At 37.8% G+C, this 23,707-nt stretch overlaps 1 protein-coding gene across 1 annotated transcript in view; it reads right to left on the reverse strand.

Annotated features, from left to right (window-relative positions):
• Positions 1–23,707, reverse strand: part of LOC107665257 (AF4/FMR2 family member 2-like) — a 232,997-nt gene that overhangs the window by 150,328 nt on the left and 58,962 nt on the right. The window contains exon 4 of the mRNA XM_016456063.1: positions 8,692–9,540. Within this exon, the coding sequence (XP_016311549.1) occupies positions 8,692–9,540 (849 nt within the window). The remainder of the gene's footprint in view (positions 1–8,691; positions 9,541–23,707) is intronic.

Raw genomic sequence — 23,707 nt, forward strand, 5'->3', positions numbered from 1 at the left:
ATGTAATATGGAAAAAATAACTAAAATCCAATGAAGCACTACAAATTACATAATCAAATTAAAAACGATAGAGAAATATAAAACTATACATCTAAAATTGATGATTATGCCTATAGAAACCATACATTTCAAGTTAATTCCAAAATACAAATATATACGAGGGCTGTCCGGAAAGTTTCCAGCCATGTAATATGGAAAATAGAGACATTTATCAAAGAAGATACAAGACACAAGAAACATTGTAAAGTCCCCTTCAAAGGTGATTTTAGTTTTGGGAAAAGCCAGAAGTCACAGGGCACCAAATCTGGGCTGTATAGGGGCTGAGTCACCTCACCCACCATTTGATGTTTCGCCAAAAAACTCGAGACGTGATGCATGGGCGGGCACATTGTCGTGATGAAGCTGTCAGTCACCAGTTACCCATAGCTGCGGCCGTTTTCGTCATATTGCATCTCTCATCTCATATTTTTTTATATTACATGGCTAGATACTTTCCGGACAGCCCTTGTATACAAATATTTAAGTACTTTGACAGCATAGCAAGACTCCATTACGTTATTTGTGGTGCTTCATGGAAATGAGCAGAGCCGCAAGCCCTTTTGGTATGATTTGCTCACTGTGATTATCTGATGTTTCATTTTCTGTAGTGCACCATGGGTAATGTAGTTTTTCACCACAAATTTAGCTGTTAAACTATTTTAAAAATAAGTTGAAATAATGCGAATTAATGGCATTTATTTACAACCTCAGAACTCAGCGAAGGTCTGTTTTTATTGGTTTATAAATTATCATTTAAAAAAATTTTTGCCTATGGAGAAAATGAATGGAGGTTTTACTTGCGGACTGTTGTAATGTGACTGGAAGTGCAACTCCTGTGATTCTGGAGAACATTCTTGTTCAGACCAAATTTGATGTAATGTATATAATGTAACCTCTCAATTTAATATATATCAACCCAAGACACTAGCTAAGAATGTAGTACATTTTTTACAAAACTATAAAGTCCATTTATTGCAGACTGAATGCCAAAAACTATATATTCAAAAAGCAGAGCTGCTGTGAGTGTATACAGTGCTACATATATATTTAGAGTGAGCTACCCATATGCATCTAATTTCAAACACATATCCCTGCTACAAAAAAATATACATTTCAAGAAATATGTATGCAGATGATTGCACAGCCATTAATCATTATAATACACCACAGTGTGGTCTACATTACAGCTCCACACACACGATCCAGCACTAGATGAATCAGTGTGGGTGAGGATGCTTTCTGGGGGGAAGTGGCATCTTGCTTTGTGAGTCTTGGCAGCCCGGTGTAATCAAATGTTCCTGGAAATTACTTCCTGTCCTGTGAGATGGAGCTGGGCTCCATTTGAGATAAAGACTTCTCTGGCTGTTACGGCAAACGCTGTTTTAATAACCCGGCCTGGCTGCGCAGAGCTCGAGCGACTGTCTTTGATAGATGCCATTGCGAGGCCGCTGAGGAACGCCACGTTAAAAACCCTCTTGCTGTCATTAATGGATGAACAGACCTTATGGGGTCCAATTAATTTTTGACACATTGATTCTTAATAAGTCAAATGAAATTTGGGGGAAACATTAGCTGCCAACTTGTCTTTGTAGACTGTACATGGAAAAAGTTTTGTGATTTAGATTATTTGTGATATAACAATTATGCATGTGGAAAATATTAGCACTTTTTCAATGTTAAACTACTTTCATTTATCCCAACTGCAGGCTAAGTAAGCCTTTTATAATTTGATTCCCCAGAAAAGTGTAAACACTGTTGTGTTTCAAAACATTGCACTGTTTACTTGATCATCCTGACCCGGCAACACTGGCTCAACCAATGGTGTGAGTTTGGGGCGTGACTGTCTGTTTGATCAACCAATAGCAGTTGAGGAGTTCTGGAAACTTGCATGGAAACAGTTATTATACAATTTACTGAAACCTCACCTTTAATTTCAAAGGTTCACAGAAGTCAATGAGGATTTGGAATCTAAATGCTAATGTACAGAGCTACATTATCAACAGCTGAGATTTTGCTGTGATCTTACTGTGATCGTGCAATCACTCTGCTCTGATCTGGGATCAACATGGCCCGAGGAAACACAGGGACCGCATTGATATGCAGCAGATGTCGGCTTCTCCATTATATCTGATCACAAAGAGCAATCAGAAGGGAGACTGCGGCTTGATGAGAACTTCTCTGCCAGACTCCCGGCCCAGACTCCAGCCCTCAACGCCATGACATCATTCACCTCTGCTGCCCACTGAGATTGCTTTCAGGTACCGCTATATATAGTCATAGAACAGACCAGGAATACTTTTGAACAGAAAATAATTCTCGGTGTCACCCAGGCCAAAAAATACCACAGAGACCATTGGATATTACAAAATGAGTTGACATGACAGTTGGTATTATTATTTTAAAACTCCAAAGTGTATAACTGTGTGTAATTACACATCAAAATAATTACAGTAATATACTGTAATATACCACAAAATAAATTAACTTCGTCACTGTAATATCTTAAATGACATTGAAATAAAAAGAACAATCCAGCATTAGCATGCTCTCTCAGCATGTTTGAAGCATCATTTTATATAGCCCAGCATGCAGAGGGAGAATATCTTCACCGGTATTTTTGTCTTGTCAAATCTGCGCTTCAAGGAGCTAGTGATAAAGCTATTAGTCACATAAAGACTGTGTAATACCGGGTGCAATAACTGTTTTTAGATGGATCAATAGTCTTATCTGTCTGTCGATGTCTCATACACGGACCCCCCAAAAAAAGCAAGCTGCTTCACAGCAAGCAGCACAATGCTAGACACTAATCAATACACCAGGTGATAACAGAATGCTTCCAAAGCCATTTAGCACAGTCTTATATCTCTGCTGAGCGCTCAACCTGTCAAAATATTTTGTGGTGGGGTGGCACAAGGGAACATTTCATGCTTATCAAGGGGAACAAGCTTCTGCTTTTCAACCCAAAGGATGGCGGTTCTCTTTCAGCACTGCAGAAATGTGAGTGGCAGTCTGAAGATAATACAATTAAGACACTTATAATGACAATTAACGTTGAGACGTTTAATTTATTTTAGTATACTGGCTAATGATTTGTTTCAATTAAATGGATAAACAATCGATATTTCATTATCTTTTTTCTTCAATGCATGGCACTCCAATTGAAAAATGATTGAAACATGTTATTGACAATTAGCATTGAAAAGCCTTATTCAGTTTAGCAAGTTTGGATGGTTTGTTGACTAAGAACTGATAAAAGCAAATGATTAATTGAGTAATTTGGGTCATCACATATTTTGCATATTGTTTTTTTAGAGAAGTAAATATGATGTTGAATGCTGCTATTTGTATGAGTATAGTTTTGAATATGTGATATATTAACTCAAATGTTGCATTATCTTGGTTCCAACATGTCATCCTCTTCACAGTTTTGTTTTGCCTGAATCATCACAAAGAACCATCTTCATATTTGTACGTGAGTCGCACCATTACCACTGACAATATTTCCTGTTTCCAAAAAAAAATAAATAAAAAGATTTAAGCAACCAAAGAGCATTCTGTCAATTTTTGAGCACAATAAAATACCATCCACTGTGAAAAGTGCTATACAAATAAACTTGATTTGAAAATTGAATTGAATATATAGAAACCCATACACAAGCTAAGAATGCAGTACATACTTTACAAAACTATAAAGTCCATTTATCGTAGACTGAGTGCCAAAGACTATATATTCAAAAAGCAGAGCTGTAACAGACTACTGCTGTGAGTGTATACAGTGCTACATATATACAGTATTTAGAGTGAGCTACCCATATGCATCTCATTTCAAACACATATCCCTGTCTCTAAAATATACATTTCAAGAAATATGTATGCAGATGATTGCACAGCCATTAATCATTATAGTAAACCACAGTGTGGTCTACATTACAGCTCCACACACACGATCCAGCACTAGATGAATCAGTGTGGGTGAGGATGCTTTCTGGGGGGAAGTGGCATCTTGCTTTGTGAGTCTTGGCAGCCCGGTGTAATCAAATGTTCCTGGAAATTACTTCCTGTCCTGTGAGATGGAGCTGGGCTCCATTTGAGATAAAGACTTCTCTGGCTGTTACGGCAAACGCTGTTTTAATAACCCGGCCTGGCTGCGCAGAGCTCGAGCGACTGTCTTTGATAGATGCCATTGCGAGGCCGCTGAGGAACGCCACGTTAAAAACCCTCTTGCTGTCATTAATGGATGAACAGACCTTATGGGGTCCAATTAATTTTTGACACATTGATTCTTAATAAGTCAAATGAAATTTGGGGGAAACATTAGCTGCCAACTTGTCTTTGTAGACTGTACATGGAAAAAGTTTTGTGATTTAGATTATTTGTGATATAACAATTATGCATGTGGAAAATATTAGCACTTTTTCAATGTTAAACTACTTTCATTTATCCCAACTGCAGGCTAAGTAAGCCTTTTATAATTTGATTCCCCAGAAAAGTGTAAACACTGTTGTGTTTCAAAACATTGCACTGTTTACTTGATCATCCTGACCCGGCAACACTGGCTCAACCAATGGTGTGAGTTTGGGGCGTGACTGTCTGTTTGATCAACCAATAGCAGTTGAGGAGTTCTGGAAACTTGCATGGAAACAGTTATTATACAATTTACTGAAACCTCACCTTTAATTTCAAAGGTTCACAGAAGTCAATGAGGATTTGGAATCTAAATGCTAATGTACAGAGCTACATTATCAACAGCTGAGATTTTGCTGTGATCTTACTGTGATCGTGCAATCACTCTGCTCTGATCTGGGATCAACATGGCCCGAGGAAACACAGGGACCGCATTGATATGCAGCAGATGTCGGCTTCTCCATTATATCTGATCACAAAGAGCAATCAGAAGGGAGACTGCGGCTTGATGAGAACTTCTCTGCCAGACTCCCGGCCCAGACTCCAGCCCTCAACGCCATGACATCATTCACCTCTGCTGCCCACTGAGATTGCTTTCAGGTACCGCTATATATAGTCATAGAACAGACCAGGAATACTTTTGAACAGAAAATAATTCTCGGTGTCACCCAGGCCAAAAAATACCACAGAGACCATTGGATATTACAAAATGAGTTGACATGACAGTTGGTATTATTATTTTAAAACTCCAAAGTGTATAACTGTGTGTAATTACACATCAAAATAATTACAGTAATATACTGTAATATACCACAAAATAAATTAACTTCGTCACTGTAATATCTTAAATGACATTGAAATAAAAAGAACAATCCAGCATTAGCATGCTCTCTCAGCATGTTTGAAGCATCATTTTATATAGCCCAGCATGCAGAGGGAGAATATCTTCACCGGTATTTTTGTCTTGTCAAATCTGCGCTTCAAGGAGCTAGTGATAAAGCTATTAGTCACATAAAGACTGTGTAATACCGGGTGCAATAACTGTTTTTAGATGGATCAATAGTCTTATCTGTCTGTCGATGTCTCATACACGGACCCCCCAAAAAAAGCAAGCTGCTTCACAGCAAGCAGCACAATGCTAGACACTAATCAATACACCAGGCGATAACAGAATGCTTCCAAAGCCATTTAGCACAGTCTTATATCTCTGCTGAGCGCTCAACCTGTCAAAATATTTTGTGGTGGGGTGGCACAAGGGAACATTTCATGCTTATCAAGGGGAACAAGCTTCTGCTTTTCAACCCAAAGGATGGCGGTTCTCTTTCAGCACTGCAGAAATGTGAGTGGCAGTCTGAAGATAATACAATTAAGACACTTATAATGACAATTAACGTTGAGACGTTTAATTTATTTTAGTATACTGGCTAATGATTTGTTTCAATTAAATGGATAAACAATCGATATTTCATTATCTTTTTTCTTCAATGCATGGCACTCCAATTGAAAAATGATTGAAACATGTTATTGACAATTAGCATTGAAAAGCCTTATTCAGTTTAGCAAGTTTGGATGGTTTGTTGACTAAGAACTGATAAAAGCAAATGATTAATTGAGTAATTTGGGTCATCACATATTTTGCATATTGTTTTTTTAGAGAAGTAAATATGATGTTGAATGCTGCTATTTGTATGAGTATAGTTTTGAATATGTGATATATTAACTCAAATGTTGCATTATCTTGGTTCCAACATGTCATCCTCTTCACAGTTTTGTTTTGCCTGAATCATCACAAAGAACCATCTTCATATTTGTACGTGAGTCGCACCATTACCACTGACAATATTTCCTGTTTCCAAAAAAAAATAAATAAAAAGATTTAAGCAACCAAAGAGCATTCTGTCAATTTTTGAGCACAATAAAATACCATCCACTCATGTGACAACAAAGAAAACCTATGAGGATATACAATCAGGAAAGGCTTTCACACAGTTCAAAACCTCAGCCACAGCGAACCTGGATAAATAAGCCTGAAGAGCTGCGGAATAATAAGTAGCCAGCACAACAGAGTACAGGTGAATCCCACGAGAGCCGCTTCTACAGAATCCACTCCTTTTAACAAACTAAAGCCACGCAAGGCAGGGTGGAAAAAAAATCTAACCAATGTCCTTGAAGATGTTTTCTTTTCTCCCGAGAGCCATCTTGAAAGAGCGGCTCTGCACGCGCTCTCTTGCATTCTATTTCAATCCTACTAGCCCTGTTTTCATAACTCTCTGCTTTTTCTCCATTTATTTATTTATTTATATATTTTTTCTTTTGCATCTCTCTTTTTTTTACTTTCAGGCAGTGACTCATCTGTCAGAAGGAGGGGTAGGGAAAGACAGCGTAGGCCCAGCTGGGGCCCACCCTACGGGGGGTCATCTCTCTCTTTGCCTGCCCCTCTTTGCAATAACAATATCCATCTCCATTTTCCTGCAAGCTGACCAGTATGAGGGCACTCTCAGAGCAATTAAAATTCCCCAGGTTTCCACTCTTGCCACATGCTTAACTGTACTGCACGGATCCACCATATGCTTCAAGATGGGCGATAGTGCAATTTGCAGCCCGATGGCTGTCGAGATCCTCATAGAACAAAGAGGAAGAACAGCTGGTTGCCTCGCCATGGTTGGATAGCAGCGAGTCAACCTGTTCAATAATATGCCACTCTTGTTCACTGCACCTTATCTTATTTGGTTTGTTTGTTTTATGTGGATTAAGCCCATAAGAGCGATGGAAATTTCAACCTACTGCTCAAACAAGCTCAAGGCATCGATACGAGGCTATTTTTCAAACCCTGCCGCTGGAAATACAGGAAAATTACCTCTCACAAGATACCACCTCAAAGTGAAGGAATTCATTAGTTGCTGCTGGGTTTTTATAGAGCCGAACATGAGCCTGAAGCATAATAACAGAACTATTAGCCCGCCACAATCTATTATATTTAATCTAAGACCACCTATTGGCTAAATCCTAAATGATGGTATTCCCTGTCCTAAAGGGCCATGCTGAGCTTTCAACTGCAGCCATTTCTCTCTACGGAATGCCATGGGATTAAATCCTCCCGCTGGCAGCCATTCAGAGGAAGTGACAGCACTGGATAGCCTGTAAATGGCTTCAACGTGGCTCATGTACCACGACCTGAGAGAGGTCAACAGAACTCTATACTCTAAGTGTCAGCCTCACAGAAGGGATGAAATTAACATTGCCGGTGATAAAGCTCCCATGTCTTAACCTCCGGAGGGTTAATTCAGAACGTAGGGGGCCCCTCCATTCTGAAGAAATGTGTATGTGTCTGCATGTTCAAGACATGGAGGGTCTTCCAAGGTGTTTTAGGAACATGACTCTTGAGATGCTACCCAGGGTAAAGGTGAACAAGTCATCTAATTGAAACCAGATCGTATCTAGTAGGCAACCTTTTACACGGACTAGGCACTGAGAAAATAATTATTTGACATAAAAATAAAAGCCATAAAAAGTAAAAAACACATTCACACCTCCTTTCTCTGTGAAACATATTACAGAAGACCACTCAACATCTCTAGAAACAGTATTTACTGAACAAAAAAAAGTCTTACAAAAGCTACAAAAAAGATTTCTTTGGACATTCTCAATTATATTATTAATCAAGTTTGTCAATGACTTGTTTTCAGGGTAAGGCACTGTAGAATCTGTAGCATCATACGCCTCAATCTACAGCAACATTTAGTAACTTTTATTTAATGGTAAATCCATTTGGTTCATTGTAATTATGCATCTATGCACAGATATTATAGCCCAAAATAAACAACAACAAAAAGGAATTAGGTTATAGACTTCAATTGTAGGCACAGACAGTGATGACAAATTCAATCATTCTTCAGCAACCTGAACACGGCAAATTGCTGAGGTCAGAATTTCCCTCCAATCAAAACAGTAAAGCTTCAAAGAGTGATCTTTAAACATGCCAACAAGAAGACTTCCTTGTAGAGTAGGTAGGTTCACAGGAAAGCCTGAGGTTCATTAATTGATTAATAATGAAGAACTCCATTATGTCAACCCCTCGTTTTGCCAGGTCTCAATGCAAAACAGACCTAGCCAGGGGAAAGTCAACAGAGCCAAGCCTATCTGCCAACTGTTCCTGTCCAACTATCGCTGCATCCAAATGAAAGCAAATGATTACAACATCTGTAGGAAGCCTGCCCTTTGACTAAGACGATAAACGGTCACACTCACCTCTCCGGATTGTGGCAGTGTCAGCTTAGGAATTTTCCCCTTGGTCCCAGCTGTGCTGCTTTTGGTATCCAGCAGACCTCCAAATGGCACACTGTTGTACCCTTCCACCAGCTCCACAGGGGGTTTGAGCTCTGGGGAATCATTGGGGACCTGGTCTTGGCCGTCCATTGGCCTGACGTAGGCAGTGGGTTTCTGCTGCACAGCACTGCTGGGCTTGCAGTGGAGGCCTTGGGGGAATGTCGGCGTCAAGAGGCCGCTAGGAATCAGGGATGTAGAGGCCATTGGCGAGTTCGAGCCATGGGAGCATAAGTCCTGCTCAGCGGGAGACTTTCCAAGGCCAAGTTCTGCTGTGGCTGGTCCTTTGCCAGACTGTGCCTGCTTCCTGTTGGAGTGTGACGAAGTTGTAGGTCCATCAGGATTGGGAATCGAGTCCTCTTGGTCCTGATCATGTCTACTAGAGGTCTGCTCATGACTGGAGTGCTTCCCCCGGCTGACCGGTTGAGCGGTCTGGGCACCACTTGAACAGTGACCTCCTCGGGACCAGTCTGAAGAGCGTGACTTTTTGCCTTGATGTCCATGTACAACGCTAGAGCCCGGCATGGTGTTGGCAGGGGGTGGGGGCATGGAGGTGCTGTGACTTCCAGGTTGGGAGGGAGCAGCTCGGCTCCGCTGAGCCTCAGGGAAAAAGCCTGGCTGGTCGGGTTTCTCCACTGGAGTCTGGGGAACAGAGTTCTTAGGAATGCCGACAAGGTGACTCTGGTTGGAATGGCTAGTCAGGAGTTCCTTCATTTCATCGTAATTTCCAAGTGTGTTTTGGACCCGGTTAGCCAGGGCATCTCCTTTGTTAGTCTGAAAGAAAACAAAATATATATATGAAACCTCTGTATAATTAAATGCAGTAATTTTCCTTACAAAGGTCTTTTAAATGAACAGTTCACCCTAAAATTACCATACAAAATCTGGTTTATATGACTTGTGCACTACATTTATAGTCTCCTCAAGTCAATGCAATAGCTTTGTGTGAAGAACAGATCAAAATTTTAGATATTTACTAATAATATTCACCTCCAACACAACCCTAAATCGAATATGGTACATATGGAGCAGGTAGGACTAAAAAAAATATATATATGAAACCTCTGTATAATTAAATGCAGTAATTTTCCTAACAAAGGTCTTTTAAATGAACAGTTCACCCTAAAATTACCATACAAAATCTGGTTTATATGACTTGTGCACTACATTTATAGTCTCCTCAAGTCAATGCAATAGCTTTGTGTGAAGAACAGATCAAAATTTTAGATATTTACTAATAATATTCACCTCCAACACAACCCTAAATCGAATATGGTACATATGGAGCAGGTAGGACTGAAACAACCTCAAACATCAGTGGTTCTCGAGTACCTTACAAACAGATGTCAATTATTTGATTTAAGATTATCAATGAATAATTACAATGATTTCAGACGGTTACTCAAATAAAGGTATTGGAAGTCATTTTAACCACTTTAATGGTGCTTATTTAGTCCTTTTTGAAGCTTAACCATGCAGTCAATATGAGCTGTTGAATAGAAAAGACATGGAGGTTTTTTACTTTTTATTTTATTTTATTTTTTAATTTCATACAAAAAATAACAGCATACAGGTTCGGAATGACATCAAGACGCGTAAATAATTATAGAAGATGCATTTTTTTAGGTCAACTATCAATTTAATTTGAAGAATATTCAACTGTTTTGCAAATGTCAGTGGACTTTAATTTTCAGATAAAATATAAAAACAAAAAAGACAAAACATTCCACAACACAACAAAAACTCCATAATACCCAAAAGTAACACCCTAAGTCTGTGAGTGTGAATGCCAAGTCAAGGAGTAATTTAGTGTGTTCACAGAACCCTTCTCAGTATGGACAGATCTAAAGAGTGCGTTTGTCAGTATAAAGAAACTGAGGATTTATCATGAGTTTTAGCTGACTAGACCATCAACATAGTTTTGAGATGCACGCCAACTCTCCATTTGATGTTAGTCAATATTTATGAAACCCAGCAACGTGTGATCACAAAAATGGCGAGACGCTGTATTTAGAATCTATTCAGAATTTTCTGTTTGTGTGCCATTCCTATCTGTGCCTGTGTGCTGATCTACATAAAATAATGTTTGCAAGCATCTCCTGAATTTAGGGTGGGCAGAAAGATACAGTAATCTCCTCTCCAGAAATGTCTGTCCAAATCTAGTCTTCTTTTGCTGACAACAAGAGTCAATTTTATAATAATCGTTATCTTTTAGGTTGTGCAGCACATCATTAGTTGCACAGCGTTCTACAGAAGAGAAACATGCTATCCCCCCACCCCACTGATTATTTGCATAATAAGCAACATTCTTCTTAACACTCAGGCCTTTACTCTTGAATTCATCACTATATTTACATTTTCCTTTATTCAAAGGCTCCTACTAGCACCCTAATTCTAAAGAGTCTGAATCTTGAGGTACTCAATAAATAACTAAATGCATGTGTGTGCTTCTCTTGTACACTGATACAACTGAAGGCTACGTTAATCCCAGGAAGCAAGAGTAGAGGGATAAATCTATTAGCATTCTCCATTAATTTCACATGTAATTGCTACATTAATAACAGCACAGCTCTTTTAAAATGCAAATGCATCTGTTATGGCTTTCAGCAACATAAACAGTCAATAAACAAATAATGTTAAATGATCCACAACCAGCATAGCGCATGAAAAGCTATTAAAGCAGTGATGGAATTATGCACTGGACGGTTAACATGCAACCTTACACACAACAGAGGATCTGATTCTAAATCTTCTCAGTCTGACATCAAGACTGACCTCTGACCTGCTAAAGCCTTAGCACTAATGTCAGCAATTAAACCTTATTGACTATGTGGTTGTTATTCAGAGATTTATTATAATGACATTTTTGAATTATTTCTGGATTATGAATAAATATAAAAATTGACAAAAATAGCATGATATGATATTTCTTGCAAGCACAGGTTTTTTTTTCTCTTCCAAAACTATCTATCTATCTATCTATCTATCTATCTATCCATCCACATACATAGGGAAAAACTGCTAAACACAAATTATAAAATGTAATTAAATACAATGTTGTATAGTTGTATAGAAATTAAATTGTCCAATTGTGTCTTAGAAAAAAAAACAAAAAAAAACATATATATATATTTTTTTTTTCACTTTATTTCTCTTTTTTAGTAATATTACTACATTTTCAACTATTAATCCTTATCATTTTATGGATACTTTTTAATTTTTCATACAATAAGCATACAATAATTTCTTTGGAACACTTTACTTAAAGCATTTATGTATAATTCATTATAAAATACTTTTATAATGCATGATATAAATGCTTTAGATAAAGTGTTAACACAATTTCATACAATAATTTGAATCTGGGTCCACTGTCATTTCTCCGTGGCCTCACCGTACAGATGACGTGAGTGCTGTTCTTGGGAAGCACTTGGATGGGAATGTGGACCGGTGGCTCTGCTCTAGTGTTTTTGGAGTGAAAGATCTGAAAGGGACACTCTTGAGTGAGAGGAGTGCGTGAACCTCCCAGACGAGTTGGTTCGGTCAATGTGAGGGAAAATCCATCTGGGGCTCACACAAAGAGCTGTTGTGTGAGCTCGACTGCTTGACTGAAGCATGAGAATGCTGGACCGCAGCCAGACACGCATTCTACATGGCAGTTCCAGCTCGGGGAAAGGCGAGAAAGAGAGAAATGCTCTCATTTAAAGTGTTAATTGCTGGCATTTTACATTCAAAATTTCTTAAAATTATGAATAAGCCATTTATGAATGATTAATCGCGTACTTATGTTGGCGGTTACAGTTTTTACTAGCTCATTAATGTGTTCATTGGAATATATAAACACTTTAAAATGTCTAGTAGTTTCAGGAGAGGTTTTAGGATTTACTACATAAAAATAAATAAAGTTAAATAAACATAGAAAACATATTTTAGAAAACATTTTACTGCCTTGTTTTCTGCATAGGTGCATCATTATCTGTTCTCTGTAAAATACATTTAAATGAATGAATGGAATGAATGAATGAATGAATATCCTCCAGATCAACTTGTAAGAAGGAAAAAAAAAGATCTTTAGAATATAGTTCCTCTTACTTTAATTTATTGTAATATTAGGAAATTAACACAAAAACATACGTTCATATATCTCCTTTTGAATTTCAATACAGACCTCTAGAATTTTTCTCTGAGCTATACTATTCCTACATACTAATCAAAGGCAGAGATCTGAATATCAACTCCAACCCAGCTAACAAAAAATATGTTCTAAGAACATTCTGCTAGCGTTCCAATTAAGCTATAAAAAGAAGTCTAAATTAGGGCTGAACGATTAACTGCATTTGCGATAATGTCGCGATATGAAAAAATTTGATTTTTCAATCGCAGAGGCTGCGATTACACTCGGTCACGTGACACGCGAGAGTAAAGAGGTGTGTTCGACTTGAAGATCGATCGGTGTATGACATCAAAGTACGGCGAGAGAAAGCATAAGGAGACGTCCGTGCTCTCTTATAGCTCTCGCAGTACTTTGATGACACACACCGATCGGTCTAAGCAGCGCTGCTTCAAGTCGAGCGCGGGCCATCTGGCAGATTTTTTTTTTTATAGGTTTAAAGGGGGCGTGACCAAAAAAGTTTGAGAACCACTGGTCTAAAGTTAACAGACAGTGTTTAGTGCAGTCCACATGTTTACATATGTTTATTACAGTGACTTTGAATTACCTAAAGTAGTGTGGTAAAGCAACAGATTTGTTTTTATATTTCTGCAATCTACTTTAGTTTGTGTGATTTGTTACGGACTTTCATATTAATGTTTACACCAGGCTTATTTGTCAGTGCTTTATGTTGTCATAATTATTACATGCTTACAAGGTTGGAAGTTCAACAAATTAGTCAATATACTCTGATTGTAGGTGTTAAATAAAAATGTAATTCATATCAATTCATGCATCACCTAATTTCATCGTAACATATAGGCCTTGCCTACAGAAAAGAACATTTATGTTTAATCTATCTAATAGTGTGTTGGTCATACTATACAATGATTTATAGCTTGTCCTTGTTGAATAATACAGAACAGAAAGGTCTTTAAAAAAATAATTGCATATTAAATCGCAATCGCAATTAGATTATTTTCCAAAATCGTTCAGCCCTAGTTTCTAAGGTTTCTGGGTGGTAACTAAGGCATTGCTAAGTGTATACTTGGGCTGTTTACTTGGGTATTTTGGGTTGCTTACTGAGCCAAGTGGAAAAAGCTGATACTTTCTGGACTCTAGGTATGGCTCTGGTCCATCCTTCAAGTGTTTGGGAATTTTTTTCCAACTTTTATCACCCACCAAGAAAAATTTGGGTGTCTGATTGCTTCAGAAAGTAATAGCACACCTCTCCTCAACAAGCCACACTAGTCTAAGTGCTGTGTTATTCTGACCTTTTGAAAACATTATTAAAGACCAGATAACTTTGAATGAACATTCCATTGACGTTACTGGAAGAATGTTCGTAACTTTGAGAGAAACTTGCCAAAGTTCTGAGAATGTTCCTGGTTAGCTGGGACCATTTCTCATCCAATTCAACCAAGACCAAAATGATCTGAGCTGCTTCGACACATTCACGTTATATCTCTATATTCGTCCGTTATATCGACAATTGCCTCATCTGTGACTATTTAATTTCTCTTAAACTATTTTAAGCTGAGACAAAGTTGATACACAATAGAGCAACAGCCAACATACTCAAAAAAACACTGCTGACTTTGATGTAAACTCCCAAAGTTTCAAAAATAAAATAAGTCACAAATGTTATCATTCCTGGATTCAAGTATTTTAGTATGCAATTAGGAGGTTCAGTGACATCATTCACTTTACATCAATCACATCAATGTGATTTTAAGCACTCGAAAATTCAAAGGGTTACAAGAGACTTTGCAATGACCATTACTTAATTGCCCGGATGGAACATCTTGGGAAAAAAAGGACAGCATTCTTCTTCCCCTTGTGGCCTTCTTTACTTCAAGACAAGGACAGATTATCTACTTAGACATACTTAAGTGCTCCAGTGTCAGTTGCCTCTTTAAAACACTCCACAGAGTCTTGGTAATGACTGGTAAAGACTAGTTGCAGAGCAAAATCAGGCCAAAATGAACAAATGAACATATAGGCAAAACAGAGGACAGCATCATCAAGAGAAAAGTAGATACATTTCTTGATAGATTTACGTCCATGTCTGTGTGAATGTTTGTGTCCTAACTGTGTGTGTGTGTTTGCTTGTTTAGGCGGGACCAGCCGTGTAAAGGCAGTTTAATGGGGTCATATTAAATAGACACTGTGTGTTCTAGAGATTTGGGTACTTGGGCGCTACCACTCCGCACAGGCTATTCACACGCACAATGAGAGTCTTTGTGTTCTCTCTCAATTGCTGGCCCTTTCCAACTTCACCAGAGCATTCTCAGTATTTATGATGTTAACTAGAACCTCAATAAACAATCGGTTCAATCGGTTGTGAAAACGAATCAGATGTGTTTAGGAGCAATTAATCGTCTTTAAGGCTGACATGCTCAATAGGAACATTAAATGACTGATGAGTATCTCATCATGCAGTAGATTTGCATTGGCTTGATTTGAGTTGGGAATTTCCACGTTTCCATCCAAGTTATGATCTGCGATTTCCATGGCATATGTTCAAGAGAACATAAATGTCACTTCCAGCAAAACTGGAGTTAATTATAAATGGAGGTTGTAGACATTTGGGAAGCCACTGTTAAGTGTCATAAATTACTGGGTGAAAAATGTACAGGGTGCAGACAAAAATCTCTAATGAACTTGCAGTTTGCTATAGAATGACAATATTCAGTCACATGACTGGTTCTTTGATGTGAGCTGCTTTTTTTTTGTGATAGCAAATAAAAACAACCTCAAATTTTCAACTTATGCGTTTTCATGCACATTTTAGAAATTTTATTCGCACTTTTGTAGATTTTATTCACACTTTTGACCAGAATGGTTATGTGATTTCCTAACATTCGTATTAAAATATTTAGATGGAAATACGGCTATTGACTCAACAGATGATGTGAGTTTGGGATGGATCACTGGCAGACCAGATGAGGGAGTGTCTGGAAAACCTGTTTGAAAACCTGCTGAAAAGTCATTAGTGGTAGTATTATTAATGCTGCTCTGATTTTACACTCAAGTATAATCTCAATGTAATCTCTAAGTAGTGTTTCATTCCAGAATGAATCAGAAACAGTTGAGTAATGATTCAGTGAATGAATCATAAAGAGGGTTGCTGAATTTGGAACCACATACTAACATAAAGGTATTTCAAATTTAGAGTAGTGCCATGTGAAACATGCCTTATGGGTAAAGTTACACACAATACAACTTTGTGGTTTGAGGACCGGAACTAATGTGTATAGTTACTTATAGTTTTCTCTGCATATTACACTGGTATAGGAAAAAGTACAGTATCTAACACACTGTAGTTTAACTACTTTAAATTAGACTTTAATCTGTTGTTTGACATGATGCACGAGAGAGAGTGTGTGTGTGTGTGTGTGTGTGTGTGTGTGTCTCTGTGTGTGTGCTGTCTATCCTTGACAAGACATTGGCAGTGTTTACAAAAGGGCCTTGTGCTCATCTGCTGCGAGCACTCAGGGATTTTGTCCCCTGGCAGGAAAACCAACAACTGTGATGGTAATGAAGGTAGTAATACCTCCAGATCTCAGTCAAACAGTATCGAAACCTCAGCAGCACTCAAAAACTAAACCCACACAGCAAACGTTTCTTACTCTGAAGGACGGTACTGTCAGGAAAACGTCTTTGCAATAATTCAATATTTATTTGCCAGTATATGTATCCTGTCTGGATCACACAAAGACAGGAACAGCAAACAGCAGTGGTCTACAGAGCCATTAATGCTTCGGATGAAGAATCGATGTGGAGTCAAAAGAGAAAACTCAGACTACACATCATTTAAAATCAATAGAAGATTGGTTACAGAGGAAAGGAGAAAAAGAAAGAATGTGCATGGTGAAATTCCATCAGGAAATTACTTTAAACTCTTCTGACAAGAAACCGCTCCAGAAATAACTTGGAGGCAATTGAAAATTAAAACTGGACCTACTTAGCTGTTCTCGTTCATTTGTGCAAAAAAAAAAAAAAGTCTCAGCACACATGTATTTTTGCATGAGAATACATATTTTGTGCAAAAAGTATGACATTTTTAGTGAATGAGATCAAATGTCTGTCTTCATAATATAATACTCCGACTCTGAAACAACCTTCCTTTCTGGCTGATGTCACCAGTCACATTTATCGTTGCTCGGCAGAATTTCGGGCAAAATCCAGTCATTTCAATAGGAATCTGTGCAGTTTGGAGTTTCACGTAAGGGGGAAAAAAGTTCTTCACACAGATTTAGCTCGTGTTCAAGTTGGCCAAAGCCATTTGGTTTAAAACAGACTTTTGTGCTTTATAAATCGCCACACAATTTTACATTTGACAACACAAGTTTTTTGCCTACGAAATTTAGCAGAAACTTTGCTAATGTGGTTTTATTTTTCAACCCCTACAACCATCTGTTATATAAAAACTACTTTTCATCATCTAATCAATTCCTGATGGATAAAATCAAGTTCTGTTTGACATTGGCTTCAATGTCTATAAAGGTTGTTGCATGCTCTATTATGAACATAACATACAAGCATTAAAGCAGACATAATTGATGATGACAAAGTTCATTGTGTTTTTGTACTGCATTCATTCATCAATTAGGAACAGAAAATATGAAATTATCAATGAATGAGGCCCAATGCATGCCTTCATAATATAATACATTGACTCTGAAACAGCTTTCCCTTCTGGCTAATGTCACGAAGGTCACATTTACCATCTCTCTGCAAAATTCCATCGGCGAAATCCATTCATTTCAATATGAATCTACATAATTTTTGAGTTCTGCATGAGGTCGAAAAAGTTCCTTGGGCAGATTTGACTTGTGTTCAAGTTGGTCCAGCAAATTCAGTGTATTGATCAACAGAACACTGCTTGGCTTAAAAGTGACTTCTGTGTGAGCTGTTTCATACATCACTATACTATTTACCTTTTTCTCACAAAATTTCCTTATTATTAAAATCACTGTGATTTTATTTTTCAACCATCTGATACACTGAGACCACTTTTCATTATCCAACCAACTCCTGATGGATGGATAAAAACAAGCTCTGCCCTACATTTTTTTTTTTTTTTTGGTGAATTTTGAATTTCCATTTTCATTCAGAAATGCCTCACATTATAGAACTAAAATTGGTTCTGTTTGACGCTGACTTTAACGTCTTTAAAGGTTGTTGCATCCCTTAATATCAATCATCCACAAGAACACAAGTGTTAAAGGCAGACATAATCGATGATGACGAAGTTCAATGTGTTTTTGTACTTAATTAGGAACAGGAAAAAACATTGTCGCCAAGTGAACCTGGTGGCAAAAACAAGGCAGCCATAACAACAATTCCCAGAGAGTCAAGCTAAAAACACACTCGAGCACAACATCTTCAAATCACTCATGAGACCGAACATTAGACTGATTTTATTCAATTCAGACATACTAACCTTTCAACGCAATGCAGATCTAACCATAAAAACAACCTGGTAGGTAAAAGCAACACAGAAACACGACATTGTGCAAACATGCACAGGTAGATGTCTATTCGCCCATTTAGTGCATTTGACTCAGTAAGTTGCTTGTGGTAGAGGGTAATTTAGGAATATTTGCCTTGGGGCAAAAAAAAAGAAGAAGAGAAAAGTCTCTCTGTGACTGGGATGGCAGAAAACTCTTGGAGCCCCGCCAGATTTCTGACCTTGGCTGGCTGTAAGCTTTTAAAAACAGCCTTGCATGGAAAAAGCATGTCCAACAGGAGCAAAAGGCAATGAAGGGACACTAGGGGGAAGGTTGAAGCACCAGGGGGTGTCGGGGGCACTCAAGCTACGGCGCTAGTACCACTGGAACTGCTTTGAAGGTGCAAAGCGATCTGGGAACCAGTAAATTAGTCCCAAATAGCTGTTAACGGCACAGTTCCATTAAACAAGATTTAGGGGGATTAGCTAATAGCAGCCTTAGATGAGTGGCCGGGGGGAGGAGGGCAGCAAAGAGTGGTTGGCGAGGGAATAAAAAATGAAGCTCTCATGTCCTAGCTTTCAAGAGGAAGGTTCGTATTGACTTATGTCACGGAGGAAGTCATGTGGTTGTTAAATATTTAGCGCAATTACAGCTATTAACAGTTTTGTAGGGAAATGTTTAAAGATGCAGTATGTAATATTGACAACTAGTGGTTGAAAGGAGTACTGCAGTCCAAATTCAAAATGTTGTTTATCCCACCCTTTCCTCCTCAGACTCGACGCTCACGCGGGTTGACAGATTGAGGACACGCAACAGGAACAAGCGCAATTGACAATGGAAGGCGATGAGCCTTACACTGTTGATTTATCTGGGTTTTAATATTCCTCTGGTCATAGAGATTTTTAGATGGATGACTAGACTTTTTAGGTCGGGTAGAATCTGCGATCACTGACCCAGTTCATTTGCTGACTTCCATGACTGCAATATGCTGTGCTTTCCTCCAACTGGCAACCCGGGGAGTCGAAATACTATTGGGTAAATTGGCAATAGTTGGAATCACACAGACCAAAACAAAAACAGACATTCCGACACGGAACTCATTTCAAAGTAGAATTACTGACTGTAGCATTGTTTTTCATAGAAACTATGAAACTTAGAACTTAGCAGTGAACTTAGCATTTTTCCTAATTATATGCAAAAATATTATGATATTTTCCTGCTTTAGCACAATCAAAAAATAAATAAAATACATGCAGCACCTTTAACTTTCATTCACATTTTGAGGGCATACTCATATTTACGTAGCACTTTTCTTGTTAATCTTTCAAACACTGCAGCGTCTTCGGTGGTAAGATGCTCTCACAGAGCTCCTGTCTGGATCCTTCATTGTGCTCCGATTCAGTGGCCGCTTTTGAGCTCCAAATCCCATCTCACATTTGACAGGACACAGTGTGGCTCACTGAATGGAGTCAGGTTCAAAGCACAACACATCATTCAGGAGTGTGATGCAACTGCACAGCTGCAGCGAGGAATGCTGGGACAGCAGATTCCTGTGGGCTAGGAACAATTACATTCTCTATGCAAACTCACTCAGAAATGGTTTGAGCCTCAATTTGTCAAACGCACATTTTTTTCCCAGTTCATGTACAGTGCCTCCAAAATTTAGAATAAATGTGCCTTAATTAAATATGTATGAATTTCATTGAATTAAAATTAATTCAAAATTATTTCCCTTTTCTGAGACTTTTTTTTTTCCCCAAAAGACTATTAGCAAACTGGAGTCAAGGTGATTTATTATAATTTTAATTTACTGTGTGTTCCAAATTAGTAAAATTCTGATTATATTCTATTTAGAATCAAATCTTTTTTTTATCCATTTTCTCCAACTAAACATACAATAAAATTAATACATGATGTTGTTATTGTTAAAACATTCAAATAATTAAAAATAATACATTTTTCATTAACTGAAAAAAATAAAAAAATATTTAGCAAAAAAAAAATAGAAATGGTGCCTTGTCAACTAACAGAAGAAAAAATAATTTAAAGTCAAAGTACTAAAATTACTAGAACTAAAACTGAAATAAAACTTGAAGTATAAACAATAAAAGTAAAAACTAATAAAAATGACAAAAGCAAATAACACAATTACAAAAATGTACACTAAAATTAAAGTTAAACCAGAAAATATTAATAAACATAATATTAGTATAGAAATAATACTATAATAACATACAATCTGAATGTGCATCTGTATACACAAACACGTTATATATTCAATTATTAACAAGTTTAAAAAAAATGCTTATTAATATAGACATGAGAACACTTCCAGTAAGTTAACACAGAGAGCAACTGATGCTCACTGTTTATGGTGCATTCTGGGAATTTCTAGGAAATGAACATTTCAGTGCACTGGACAGCTCTAGAAATGCCTTACTACTTGTACTAGTGAACTGAGACAATGGGGGAATTCAGTAAGAATGAATTGTGCCTATTGATTGTGCTGTTAATTTGCATGTGCTGTCTGTGTAGTTTTTGTGCCCGATTCACTAAAGGAATTACACAAATCAGGTAACGGCGCACACGCGCCCACAAAATTAGTGCCGAATGCAATTTTCACGGCACAATTCCCCATCTTGCAGTGCTAGATTATGAAGGATGCAGCAGAGCACACAATCCAACACACTTGGTCTGTACAGCACCACTGCGACCGCCTGAATAAGCTCTTTATAATGCTGAAAGTGTGCACACTACACCTGGATATATTCCTGTTTATAATGCTTTTCTCCATCATTTGATGAATAACTGCCAAGACTAATAAACAATTTAAACAAACATCTCTTTTCAATGGAAGTCATTTGACCCCCTGCTTTCCTAATAATGCAACGCTAATTGCACCAAACAAATAGCACTGTGCTTTGTGAATAAATCTATAATAAGTCTAATTTACACAAAAAGAGGTATGTTTGTGCTGACAAGAATTACAATGACTTACTCAAGACTCCTGGTGGGTTCTCAAGGCTCAATTGCGAGGTTTTTGCACTGCAGTGACGCAAACAAGTGGTCTTGGTTTGATTTGAGTTTTCTTCTCTAAAGTCTTCAATACTTTAAATGTGTCTCAATTGTCCAAAAACCTTTTGGCGCCACTGTAGTTTCTTGTACAAATAACAAAAAGATTACATAATAGAGACATTGGAATTATGACTGATGGCTTTTATGAAGTTTTTCTACTTGTGCGATTGTAGATTGTTGGGGATTTAGTCTCGGCACCCTGTAAAGCTGCTTTGAGACCATTTTCATTATTACAAATGCTATATAAATCAAGCAAAAGAAACAACAAATGTACCCTTCACCTAATGTCACCTTGTAAGTATTTCAGAGACCAATGATATTCACATTAAAACCCTGAGCAAAAGCTCCGCTCACAGCTTCGGCTTGATGTCAGCAATATTAGCTTTATATATGTGAGGCTGACATTTTTTTAGTGGAGAGCTCTGGTGTTGAGGCAACTAATTTCAGAGGCTAAGAGGAAGAGGTCTTGACCAGATGAAGATAAATGGCATGTGTAGAGCTGATTAGAGAAAGAGAGAGAGAGGGAATGCAGATATGAAGTTCAGGAGAAAAAATAATAATCGCGAAACCAAAAGGAGGGGGAGAGAGCGTGCCTTGTCTTAGGAGAACTGTAATTAGCCCTCAAAAAAAGAAGGCAGCACTACATCTTTCTGCTGCTCTGTGGGAAGCAACAGACAAACTCCAGGCCCTTCTTCTACAAAAAGGCATTCCTTGCTTCAAAGCTCCAGTTTACAGACACGCCATCATGTTTGAACACCATTTATGAGGGAATTAGCTCTTCTAGTAAACTAAACTCGGATGTTCCCGATGGTAAATCAAGCTCATAAATCATTTTCCATATCTGCATCAATTATCACAGATCCTTTGACAGAACTAAAATGCACAAGCTGACATATGCTTTATTCTTCAGTATGCTGACTATTCATCTCAACCGAGCTAAAACAACCCTCAATCACAGCTTTTGCGGGGAAAATATCGCAGTCGTTTAACTGCCAAACTCTAAGCGACGCTGTCACTCAAACCAGAAGAAATCTTCAAGCCACGCTCAAGCGAAAACTTGCTATTACAAGAATGAAAATCCCTGTCCTGGATCAGAACCAAAGCTGTAAAATGTTGTCATAATCTGTCACAACTCATCCCGTCATAATAGTTTACATGGCAGTATCGCGGAAACGACACAGATGGAACAATTAAGGCATGAGTAAGTGGTGAGTGATGGTAAGATCACCCTCATCCAGGCTTTCCAGTTCCATGACGCCAAAGGCAGTTCTTCACCAACTGACTGAATGCAGAGGCACAAGAGAAAATTGATCCTGCTCTCTGGCCCCTGAGGACCTCGGCACCGCCGTAATGACAGTGCTTCACTCTCACTGAGATGGTCTGTCTCGGCCCTTGCTAACAATTGGCTAAGGAAACAGATAAGCTACCTGAGGCTGGAAGGGTGACCTTGACGCTTATTGATGCAATAAAAGTGATGTTCTTTGAGTGGTGACACTAGTGAATCTTAGTGCAGGTGATTTATTCTCCTACTGTAGATGTTCAACAGTTCTGAAATTCAACAATGGCCCTGTTTACTTCTTTAATACACATACCAGGGCTTTTTTTTTCTTTCTACAGATCATCTGTACAATATTCCTGTTTGTTTTCATAATCCAGAAAAGGGTACTAACTCTCAAAAACAACTTTCCTTTTCGACTGATGTCACATGGGCCATGTGTGAAGGGAAAGCGATTTTAAGCCAATAGCCAGATAGCTATTTAAGCACTGTAATTTAGGTATACTGCAGATATGTTCATGTAATAAAGGTAATGGCAAAGATGATTACCATTTGGGTATGCTGAGATGCTCATGAGCTTGAATTTGACCTTTCACCTCAATGTCTGGGAAACTGTCTTGGTTCACAACAGGCACAAGCTTAAATAAATACGGTCAGATTGCCAGGACAAAATATTAACTCTTTTCTTAATTAACTGCAAATTCGCATTCAGTTCGGGCCTCATTTGGTATACGCAATTCCAACAGAATTGTTGAAAGTTCTGTAATATTTACTTGTAATATGCAAGATTTGTACAGTTTTTTATTATTAATATATATTTTTTTTTTGGTAGAAATTTCCTTTAAATTTAGCCAATGTTTTATTGTTAAATAATAAAATGACAAAAAAGAGCAATAAAAATTTTTTTTTAAATAAATAAATATATATATATATATATATATATATATACACACACACACACACACACACACACACACACACACA

Source organism: Sinocyclocheilus anshuiensis, unplaced genomic scaffold, assembly GCF_001515605.1.
Source record: "Sinocyclocheilus anshuiensis isolate Anshui unplaced genomic scaffold, SAMN03320099.WGS_v1.1 scaffold483, whole genome shotgun sequence".
Classification (NCBI taxonomy): domain Eukaryota; kingdom Metazoa; phylum Chordata; class Actinopteri; order Cypriniformes; family Cyprinidae; genus Sinocyclocheilus; species Sinocyclocheilus anshuiensis.